This window comes from Lolium perenne, chromosome 5 (assembly GCF_019359855.2).
Source record: "Lolium perenne isolate Kyuss_39 chromosome 5, Kyuss_2.0, whole genome shotgun sequence".
In the NCBI taxonomy this organism is placed as follows: Eukaryota; Viridiplantae; Streptophyta; class Magnoliopsida; order Poales; family Poaceae; genus Lolium; species Lolium perenne.
The window spans coordinates 77,520,565-77,532,303 of NC_067248.2; the positions used below are offsets into that span (position 1 = coordinate 77,520,565).

The 11,739-nt window shown below is 44.1% G+C and overlaps 1 protein-coding gene and 1 pseudogene across 1 annotated transcript; one reads left to right on the top strand and one right to left on the bottom strand.

Annotated features, from left to right (window-relative positions):
* The first annotated feature begins 226 nt into the window (after positions 1–226).
* LOC127299515 (DNAJ protein JJJ1 homolog) lies at positions 227–4,162 on the top strand. Its single transcript, XM_051329485.2, has 3 exons — positions 227–1,928; positions 3,730–3,788; positions 3,894–4,162. The coding sequence occupies exons 1-3, from the start codon at positions 294–296 to the stop codon at positions 3,961–3,963; spliced, it is 1,764 nt and encodes a 587-aa protein (XP_051185445.1). The 5' UTR covers positions 227–293; the 3' UTR covers positions 3,964–4,162.
* A 1,629-nt stretch (positions 4,163–5,791) lies between these two features.
* On the bottom strand, positions 5,792–8,366 carry LOC127304724 (ureide permease 1-like; annotated as a pseudogene).
* Between the last annotated feature and the right edge of the window lie 3,373 nt (positions 8,367–11,739).

The following is an 11,739-nucleotide window of genomic DNA, read 5'->3' on the forward strand; positions in this document are numbered from 1 at the left end:
TAGATACATCTATATCAATATGAATCAGAGTATGTTTGCAGATGTTTGACAATATTTGATACGGAGTACATCTTCTATATGAATATGAATCGGAGTATGTTTGTAGATGTTTGACAATATCTTTGGAGTCGAGTTACTTTACAACACGGTCCTCTGAAAGAAGAGTTGAGCTACAGCTCTGCAAGTTAGGCCCACCTTTACTTACACGGCAACGCCTCTGCCCCGACTCCTCCCCTGAGCCTGAGCCTGAGCCGGCCGGACACACCTCGAAAACCCTAGCCTTTTCGGCGGCCATGGCGCCGGCGGCGCCCAAGCGGTGCTACTACGAGATCCTCGGCCTCTCCCGCGACTGCTCCCCGACCGAAATCAAGCTCGCCTTCCGCCGCCTCGCGCTATCCCTCCACCCCGACAAGCAGCCCCTGGGCTCCGACGTCGCCGCCGCCACCGCCGCATTCCAGGAGCTGCAGCACGCGCACTCCGTCCTCTCCGACCCCCAGGAGCGCGCCCACTACGACTCCCACCGCTCCCAGATCCTCTTCGCCGACCACGCCTCCTCCTCCAGCGCATCCGCCTCCCCCGTCCCCGACATATTCTCCGTCTTCGTCCCCTCCGCCTTCTCCGGGTTCTCCGACTCCGGCCGCGGATTCTACAAGGTCTACGGCGACGTGTTCGACAAGGTGTACAAGCAGGAGGTCGCCTACGCCCGCCGCATGGGCATCCCCACCGACTCCATCCCCACGCCGCCCGTCATTGGCAACCTCGACTCCTACTACACCCAGGTCACCGCCTTCTACAACTACTGGCTGGGGTTTGCCTCGGTCATGGACTTCGGGTGGGCGGCCGAGTGGGACGTTTCACGCGGGGAGAGCCGCCGTGATAGGAGGATCATGGAGGAGGATAACAAGAAGACTATGCGCAAGGCTAGGCGGGAGTACAACGACAACGTCAGAGCGTTGGCAGCCTTCTGCAAGAAGAGGGACAAGCGGGTGGTGGATATGGCGCTCAAGAAGAAGGCAGAGGAGGCAAAGAAGAAGGTGGAGGAGATGGAAAGGAAGAAGGCAGAGGAGAGGAAGAAGAAGGAGCGAGCCATGGCATATCAGGAGCCTGAGTGGGCAAGGGTGGATGAGGACGAGTTAGCGTTTGAAGAAGAGGATGACGAGGAAAAGAAGAAGGAGGAGCTGTACTGTGTGGCGTGTAATAAGAAGTTTAAGTCAGAGAAGCAGTGGAAGAACCATGAGCAGTCTAAGAAGCATAAGGATAAGGTGGCTGAACTGAGGGTGGCCTTTAAGGAGGAGGAGGAGGCTCTAAAGGAAGCCAACGATGAGGGGGAAGAAGATGATGTTGGGTTCGATTTTAAGCCTGCAGAGGAGTCAGAGGAAAGTGATTGGTCAGATGCTGTAGAAGAGTTGGCTGAAGAGTTGGAAGAGGGCTTGGAGATGGGGGCCGAAGAGAATGGAGATAACGCGAAGCAGGAGGTTGGTTCATTTGATGAGACGAGTGTCTTGGAGGCGATGTTGTCAAGCCACAAGAACAAGGAGAGCGCTTATGTGGTTCCTCAAGAGGAAGCTCCACCTGTTGTTGCAGAGGACGACAGTGTTGATGATACAAGTTCTGCAGTTAATAGTGTCAAGAAGAAACCCCGCCGGAGACGCGCTGCAAAGAAGGGACAAGATGAAGGTAATAATGCTGATAGCGGAGAAGGTATGAGGCATGGGGAGTCTGGACATGATAACGGTGGAAATGATGCTGATGATAAGATGGAGGATCCTTTCTCTTCAAATGATGAAGGGACGTCGTCAAGCAAAGGAGATCAACTGAAAGGAAAAAACGAAAATCCTAAAAAGAACAAAAAGAACAAGAAAGGTGCAGAAAAGAAACCAACTGTTCCTGCTGAAAAAAAGAGTACGTCAAAGGGAAAGAAGCAAAAGGTACATTCATACTCATCCGCTCCTTGTACTATATAAGACCTCATTCATTTTTATTTGTGCATAGTTGACAGCAAGCTCATCGTGATTGAACCTTGTAATGATATTCATTCTGATAGCAAAAACTATTTGAGCTTTATACCCAACCCTAAGTGCTTGATTAATCACCTAACCGCTCAAACCACTTACTACTAATGGTTATATTGGAGCTGTGTGGATAGGTAGTCTTTTGTTGCTGAAGAACCAATTAGAACACTGGACAGCAGAAAACTATATACTTTGACTACGAATACACCTTTAGAGAGCCATGTGCAGAAGAGTTGAATATACTAATGGTAATAGTTTCTAACATGTATTAGCGAAGGCTTTGTCTGGCATGTTTGACGACTTCTAGAAGTCTGCCACATTATAATATATACCATAATTACCGTGTGGACTTCAAACATCTTACTAAGAGGAATGAAATAGGATAGTACTCCCTCCGTTCATAATTCTTGTCGAGGGAGTAGCATTTATGACAACTGTGTATGGTGATCAGGCATGCGGATGCGGGATGCAGATGGGATTGAGCTAGCCAGATGAAATCTTTGTGCTGTGTATAAGCTGGCTCTACATGTTTGTATTTGTCTGCTTTGTTTATAAAAAGAAACTTAAGTCCTGGGACTCTCATCAAGTGATGATCATTGGTTTTCTCGAAAATGATTATACCTAGATGTATTCCAGTGTGTAGGCTCACTCATTTCGGTCTGTATATAATCCACATTGAAATATCTAAAACATCTTATAGTAGTGAACATAGGGAGTACTAATTAGCGAAGATAACTCGTCGTTTTCCATGGACACTCACTTATGGAATTGTTGTTGTTTGGTAAAATGAAATGGGCCACAAAATCCAAGCTATACTTGTCCAGATTCAGATGTGAACTTCATGCTTATCTGCCACCTGATATCCTACTTCTACCTTTTGCATGTAGTAAAATAAAAGCTGAGGATGATTAAGTATAGATCATATGTATATAGGTTGTTGCTGACACTGATCCACATAATGGGTAGGGAGTAACCTCAGAGTAGACAGGAACTTGTGTTTTGTTAGTTGCAGGCTCAATTATCATGTGAGGCGTTCTTGTGGTGCCTGCTGAAGGAAGCCGGTCTAGATAGTTGAAACAATTTGAGTTTTCTGTTTTTTCTTATTGTGTTTGATGTTTTTGCTCCTCCAATAAAACCCACATTTTTTTTTTGTCTTTGCGTGCATGGAATCTACAATCAGTTGTTTTTCACTATCCTGGTAATCTTGTAAATACTAACTATATTGTTAAAAAGTAACACTCACCTGGGAGTTGATATTTTATAATCCCGAGCTCCCTTACTCCCTGTGTTTTGATAAACAAGTTCAAGATAGGCGTTTGCAAGTATAAAAGAATTCTGAAATAATTGACATATGTACTTGTCAGAATATGTCTATTTACACACGAAGTTTGGTAAAATTTAGTTAATTGGTGGTCTGCACGAACAAGCGAAGCATGAAAGGTGAAAATAGTAAACCTTGTGCACACAATTTGTTTGTCCTTTTATTTCAGAATTTTGTGAATTCAGAGTTCCTTTGTGAAACACATAATTTGCTGAACATCACATTCCGCCACTGCTACATGCGGAGGATGTGATATAATTTGGAAATTTCATGAGGATATTTGAACATCAGATTCCACCACTGCTATATATGAAGCTTATCTGCATTGGTTTCTTTTAGCAATAACACTTTATGCTACATGCCATTGTATTAATAAAACTATCTACATTGTACCAGGAGGTCTCGAAGACACGCAGTAATGATTGTGAAACATGTGGAGATACTTTTGAATCAAGGTACACTTGGAGCTCAGTATTCAACACCCTGTCTCCACTTTTATGTCGCTATCATACCGTGACACTTCCCATTTATGGTTAACCTGAAATAACTGTTTGTTGCAGGAGCAAGTTGTTTTCTCACTTGGAAGAGACGGGTCATGCTGTGATCAAGACACGACAGAAAAATCGTTGAGGCGGCAATAATTATATTTTTTGAGCATTCTCTTTCCCAGTTGATGCTGCTAGATCACCCGGGCAACCAATTGTCTCTTCTTGTAACTTTTTTTTAGGGCTGCCATATCTGGTTTGGACCTGCAAATGCTCCACTGTAAATGAGTGTTGTTACCTGTGACCCAATTTTAATTGGTATCTATATTAGATCAATTTTTTTCCTTCCCCTTCTCCGTATGGAAGTGCGGTCTGTAATGTTCCTTCAGGCATGTGATTTTGGCTGCAAATACTCTGTAGAGTGTACTTCGCGAAGATCAAAGTATTGTTTTTGTAGCATGATATTCTATTCAAGAATAGATTTCAGTTTGCGCAGAATCAAATCAACCTATTTGTGCTGTCATTTGATTTCACATGCAACTTGGGATTCAACATGCTAGCAAGATTCCCTTCTCTGCCCTGACTCTAGTAAAATTTGAAACAACAGTACTGGGCCGCAAGCCATTTAAGTGATCTGCTTGCATAACAAAAATTCCCTAGGAAAATGAGTCCCGGAAATACTCGATTTGCCCATTTGGCGCCCTTCCCCAGCTCCGGCCTGTCTGGCAATGGATGGCCATGGTCAGGGGAGCTCGGGCAAGGGCCAAGGGGGGTTAGGGCTCAGTAGAGGTGAATTCCAGGGATGAGCTCGTCCAAAGGGGAGGCTTTGGCACCCACGGGGAAGAGGGTCACTTCTCTGGTGCTGCTGCATGATCAATGGAGTAACTCAGGAAGATTAGCTACAGAATTTGCAATCCTATACACGTTTGCAGCTGACCAACTATGCTGGATTCAATCCTAGGTCAACCAAGGGCAATGGAACGTCATCCAGGCTCCTTCGGCAACAGCACAACAACAGTGTCTACTGCTCCATGGACCAACTGAAAGACTTACGATACATACCAATTCTAAGCCCGCCAATCCGCCATGGCTGGGTTCTATGATCTTTTCTCTCATCATGGCATGGGATGGTTGCCAGCTAAATGGATATGGCTTACACCTATCCACAACATGCACTGAACACGAGAGACAACATTACGGCCAAAACATGGACCTGGTGCTGGTTGTGACCAATGCCCTGCTCTACTGTACATTGCAAAACTTCAGAATGGGTCTGGGCAGAAATGGACTTCAAGTTGAATCTCTGGACTTGTTCAGGAGGTCTAAAGCCACAACGCCTTCAAGACATGACCGATCAGCTTTGCCCCATGTGTCCTTATTCTTTCGCAATCAAGGAGCCGGAGAATTTTTTTTAGAACGAAAAGGTTAGGGTATATCACTTTTGGGGTGTATACCACTTCGGATATGTTCAAAACTGCACTTGAAACAAACATCCACAAAATTGAAAACTATATCTTAGATAATATTTGAGCTCATAATATTTTCATATATAATCGATTTATTATAATTGAAAACTATATCCACGGGTATTAAGCTAGTTGTCAACTTGTCAAGTAGTCATCTATGTGTTACAATCCTACAAATAGAAAACGCTCGCAGAATCCTCCCAAAATCTCTCTTTCAACGAAAGAGGCTCTAAAACTCTTCCCTGAAGGAAAAAACTCTTCTCAAAAAACACCCATTCAAATGGGAACATCGCGAACACAATCTGCTTCCCGTATCACAGTCCCTTCCCTTCCAGTTTTACTACTCCTACGCCTTGTGAAAGGAAGGGACAACCGATCACTTGTGCGCCTGTGACCAGATGAAGCCATGAGTCCTACACCCGGCGACGAACATGAGCAGCATGACCACGACGAGAGTGCACTCTTTCTTTGACGACTTTGGTTCTTTCCTCGAATAGCAGTATAGCACGATACCGCCTAACGTGGCAACCGATCACTTTGTGCTCCTGTGACCTGCTGAAGCCATGAGTGTTGCTACCGCGGCGACGAACATGAGCAGCATGAACGCTAGCAAGGTGTACGTTTTCCTTGACGACTTTCGGTACTCCCCGAATAGCACAATGCCCCAGAATGTGCTCACAAGTGGCAACGCCTGATGAATATCAATACAAGAAGCAGTTAGGCAAAAAAGTTTCTTCTTCTCTCTAAATATTTTTGTAAGTTTCTAACATCTCATGTTTTAGAGATTCAATTTATTCAACATCTTCAATCACGCAGAATGCAACCATTGTGGTTTGCTCTTCAGATAAGAAGATATAAGGGAAAACAAGATATAAGAAAAACTAGGTAGGTATCCATTGAACAAACCTCGACAGCATCAGCAGCAGCATAACCAGCAGCCTGACCACCCATGAACTGGAAGCCATTGCCTAAACCACAAAGCAAGCCGGCAAGAAGAGCCCATTGCCTGCCATCCCAGTCATTCAGATAGGCCTTGAAGGATGACTTTGGCACGCCAGCCATTGGACGGTAGAGGAACAAGATGTTCAGCCCGGTACCAACGGCAAAACACGAGATGGAGAAGTAGAAGAAGGCAGTGTAGACCACCAGATGTGGGACGCCATCTTTCAGGGTGTGCCACTGGTCATTGGTTGCCAGGTTGAGCGCTGGGGAGAAAAGCGACAAGCAGACACCAGCAAAGAAAACTATCCCAAGCCCCATAAGGGTGCTTGATCCGAACACCTGGAAAAGAAAGAAGTTTAACTAGATCAGTTCATTGGTATAGTGATAGCAATTGCGCTTCTCACTTTTGAGCACAATGTTCAGAGCAAAGATCAAATACTAGCTGAATTATTCTATAGTGATGGTTTATGACAGAATTACTAATTTACCTTAATTGAACGTCGCTGTTCGAGCTCAACTAGGTATTCTACAGTTCCTGCTTCAGCTCTGGTGGCATATTCTGTATAAGCTCCCTTCTCAATATCCACTAGAACATCTGAAATAGGAAAAGTTAAGAACTAGAATCTGCAACTGCAATACATTACTAGTGCCAGTAGTCCATACAATATGAACATGTATGATACCTTTGTCTATAAGTTGACTGCTTGGCTCTGTACCTCCCTTTTTCCTGTTAAATCACATGCTATAATGATCAGAGAAAGTAATATAAGACATAAAATGCATTACAAGGATTGGCCCCGAGAGAGCCTAGCAGAGTAAGTTAACAAGTGGATACTGTGACCCGGTTTCTCGGGGTAGGAAAAAATGTGCAAGAAAGTAAAGACCATGTTACCCAAGTTTGTACCTATTCGTGGATCCACTTAGTTTTTCTTTATTATCAGCAGCATTGGAAGAGTGGACACTAGTGCCAAGGATGACTGCAACAAGGAAGCATGCCACTCCAGTGAAAAGAATATCTGCCCTGTTGATGCGGTTGTCCAGGAAGTAATTCAAGGTTGTGCCTGAAAATACAATACACAAATTAATGAAATAAATTTCCAAGAAACAAGGAGACAGCTGAAAGTGTGTTTAATTATTAGATCAGGGCATAGGCTTAGAGCCAGCAGGTAAATTGGTACATACGCTGAAATTGACCAAAAATGTTCATTTAGTTCAGAGATCAAATTTGAATTTGTTGTACTCATATGCTGAAAGCTTTTTCATAAAATCAAGGGTTGATGACATATCTTCGATTTGTTTAAACCAAGAAAATAATGGCTTGATAATGAGCTGTAATTAACAGAGTCCAAGAAACAAGGAGACAGCTGAAAGTGTGTTTAATTATTAGATCAGGGCATAGGCTTAGAGCCAGCAGGTAAATTGGTACATACGCTGAAATTGACCAAAAATGTTCATTTAGTTCAGAGATCAAATTTGAATTTGTTGTACTCATATGCTGAAAGCTTTTTCATAAAATCAAGGGTTGATGACATATCTTCGATTTGTTTAAACCAAGAAAATAATGGCTTGATAATGAGCTGTAATTAACAGAGGAGATGAACTTACCTATTACAACAACCATGCTTGCGACGATAACCTCAGTAATCGATAGACCCACATATGCCCAGGCATACTGAGTACAAAGGTTCCCAACACTGAGCACAACACCCCCTGCTATTGCAAACAGCACTGAAGGCCAGTTGTCCTTCACCGCAGAATTATTCAGTGTCAACAAACTTGGCGAACAATTCGATCGTCCCATTGTGAAGTTCTTGCGTAAAAAATTAAATAATAAAACAGCAAACCTGACTGAGTTGGGTGAAGAAATTGGGCATATTTTCTTTGCTCTCCCCAAGCTGTCCCAAGGTAAGCGCAATGAGCACCGCAGCGAGGAGGTTAGTTATCGAGTAGTCGAGGTAGGTGTGCTGCGGCAGCCGGCCCCTGCGCTCCAGGAGGGTGAGCAGCGCCGGCCACGTGCCCAGGAAGATGAGGGAGGCGCCCATGAGAGCAATCGCACTCCCTTTATCTTCTACGATGAACATCTTGAGGACTTGCTTGTTGGAGGACAAGGTATTTAGTATGTACTATAGAAGGGGCCTTCAACAAACTGCAGGCATCATGCATGTGAGAGATGTCAGTTAAGCTACTAATCTGGAATCAATGAACACACTGCTTTTTTCATCTCTACGAAGCTGGGAACCTGGGATGGACTGAACGATTGAATCCCAGGCTCGTTACAGGGTGCAATTATATATTATATAACAAAAAAAAGGGGGTAAAACATTCAGAAGAAAACAATCCTAGAATTGAGAAGCTAGCAGCAGCGATCTAACACGAAAGTGGTCCAACTTTTATCGGCGATCGAGTGCATGTAGGAGGAGCAGGATAGGAGGAATTACGTCGAGGAGGAGACAATGAAGCGCGCTAGGAAGATGGCCTTGTGGATCTTCCCTCGATAGAGCTCCTCGAGAGACACTGCCTATGTCCGCCGCCCCTGTGTTTATATAGGTGTCTCTTCCTTGGCGACTACGTACGGCCAGTGCCAGGGTGCGAGCGAGGGAGCCGTGTTGGGGAGGGGATCTTGGCGGGACCGCCACGCCATATGGAGCGGGCCGGATGGTCGATCGGACCGAGAGGCACATATCAGGGGTTTAGGCCGTCGCATGAATTTGGTATATATATGCATGGGTGCGGGGTACGTTTTCTTTCCGAAATCTCAAAAAAAATAAAATTTGCTGACATTTTCAAAGGTTTGCCTCGCTGGCTTCTGGTGCTTCACGGTTTTTTTTTTTGAAGATTTTGTTGATCTTTTAATAATCATCAACAATAGTGCAAATAGCTAAAAACTATTAGAAATTACAAATAGGTATTTCGACCACCTAGCGACAGCTACAAAAACTAGCGCGAATCGAAGGCGCGCCGCTGTCCTCGCCCCTCCATCAGCGGAGCCGGGCAAAGCTTGCCGTATTAGAGCTTGTTGTTATAGACATATGGAAAAAAACGTCGTGATAAGGCCCCACATGATCAACACACCAGAGCAACAACCATCGCCAATGATGACAACCGGCTCCTAGAGTTCTAGTATGATGGTAATCAAATGGGTAGTTCATTAGAGGAGGATGAAAGGGGAGTTCACGGAAGGGCAATCAAGGGTAGTTTCTGCCCTATGGCCTCCCACATTGTGTTTTCCCACTCAAGTCTCTTGTTCTTCTAGGCTTCAATGTCGCATGCGTCCATGACATGGTCGGTCTTAACTTCATCTGGCACAACAAGTACTTCGAAGTACTCATCCTCGTCCCAACCTAAGATCCAGTTGTGAATAATGCAGCAAGCAAGAACCAGCTTGACTTGAGCATCGTAAGTGTGGAAGGGTTTCTGGTCAAGGACCTTAAAACTATTCTTCAAAGAAGTAAAAGCCCTCTCAACAGTGACTCTAAGCCTTAAGTGTCTAATATTGAACAACTCTTTCGCATTTTGTGGTATGTTCCTTGCACTGAACTTGTTGAGGTGGTATCTTGTTTTCCTGAAGGGTAGTAGAATCCTAGGTCGGCATACATATCCAGCCTCTTCTAGGTAGAACTTACCATCAGGGATTTGCAACCAATCAGACCCGGACAAGTTGTCAGCCAGGATGGATGCATCACGAGCTGAACCCTCCAACCAACAAGCACATATGTGAACCTCAGATCAAATTCTACAGCAGCAAGGACATTCTGGTTGTGTAGTGCTTCCTTTGCCGGAATGTTGAAGCCTGGGCTTCGGGTACCCTTGCTTTCACATCGATAGCCCTAATACAATCATGTGAAGCAATGAATGGACATTCATGTTTGTGATCATAGGGCGCGTATGAAGAATTGAACGTACATGAATTGTGCTCACCCTAAAATACGAGAACCACATGTAGTTTCCCTTTATTTTGGGTGGTGCGTTCTTTGATGGTGGCTCGATCATTTCACATCTGAGCTCCCCAACTACAAACAACACCTGCTGGAATGTGCGGGAAATAGTCTCCATAGATCGCATAAATGTGATATGGATCACCCCAAGCCTCTGGTTATGACCCACAACAGGAAGTTTTGACTTGCTCTTCCAAAGGCGTGGATTCTATCTTGTAGCAGTCCTCTCTCCCTGAACATTTTGACAAGTGCATAGAAAGTGACTCTTCTCATCCAAAGCATTTGGATTGCCTCTACATCGCTGCAATTGTAGATGTAGTTCATGTTGGCAATCCTCTCCTGATCTCGTGATAACATTGGACCGTAAATGACAGAAACAAAGGCAGCACGCCTGATTGCGCTCTTGTGCAACAGCATTATCCAGGCCTGAATGACAACGATAAGTGCTGCGACGTGATGCAAAAGCTCAATGTGGTCGTCCTACTCAAATTTATCTACAATTAGGAGCGGCCAAATCAATGCTAAGGAGTTCTAGGTAAATGGATCTACAACTATGCCCGAGAGTAGAGAAGAAGGTTGTCACTTACCACTGCCATGCCGGACGACATAGAGGAGCCAGAGTCAGAGTCGGAGAAGAAGGAGACCAACTTCTGTCTTCACTAAGGACTGCGACGTGGGTATGCTGCCGGAGACCAAGAAGACGAGCTCCTCCTCCTGATGACGGCGAAGGTACGGTGCTGCAATACACATTTGGGCCACCTCCTCCGCTGTTGGTGTCGGAAGTGGGAATAGAGGATTTTTCTAGGGGCTAATGGAGGTGGTAACCGAAAGAGGTAGATGACCCCCTGTAACACCCCAGGTTTCCGATGGTTGCGGGGGGTAGATTTAGGAAAGGGATGTGCATTACATTGCAAAACTGGGAAAATTTTCGCGCTTAATTGCATAAAACCTAAGGGGGTTGAAGTTTCTCTCTCGATGCCACTAGGGTTTAGGGTTTCGAGAGTGCGATAAAATTCAATTTGACCTCTTTTGAAATTAGGGTTTGAAAGTGGATGAATTGAATTGATATTCACATTTTAACTTTGAATTTGAATGAACTCACAAATGAATATTAAAAGCATTATTTCAATAAGGAATATACTTTCAATTAAAATTAAAATAGAACTAAATAAAATACCTGAAATTAACTTACAAATAAATCTCAATTAGAGAAAACCTTGAGCTTTATTGATATTCGCACAAATATACAATGTCTTTACAATATTTTGGAATTATAAAAATTACATCATTAAAGAATAAAAGGAAAAAATACAAAATGGTGAATCAACAATAAACATCTAAACTAAACCTAGTCTAAAACCCTAGCTAGACTTCTATGATCTTCATCTTCTAATCTTAGAATCCCTGCAAAATACAACAAGAAGACAAGAAAGAAAACAAGTGGCAAATGCCACTGGTTAGTATAAAACAATAATTCACACATGGGGGATAATATCAACCTAGCCGAGCTGATCTACTCAGCCCAAGTTGCAACCAGAGCGGGCACACAGCTTACTCAGCATGCCTCCCAGCACACAC

Coding starts and splice junctions, on each gene's coding strand:
- LOC127299515 (XM_051329485.2), top strand. CDS start 294: ATGGCGCCGGCGGCGCCCAAGCGGTGCTACTACGAGATCCTCGGCCTC. Junction 1,929..3,729: donor CAAAGGGAAAGAAGCAAAAG/GTACATTCATAC, acceptor ACATTGTACCAG/GAGGTCTCGAAGACACGCAG. Junction 3,789..3,893: donor GGAGATACTTTTGAATCAAG/GTACACTTGGAG, acceptor TGTTTGTTGCAG/GAGCAAGTTGTTTTCTCACT.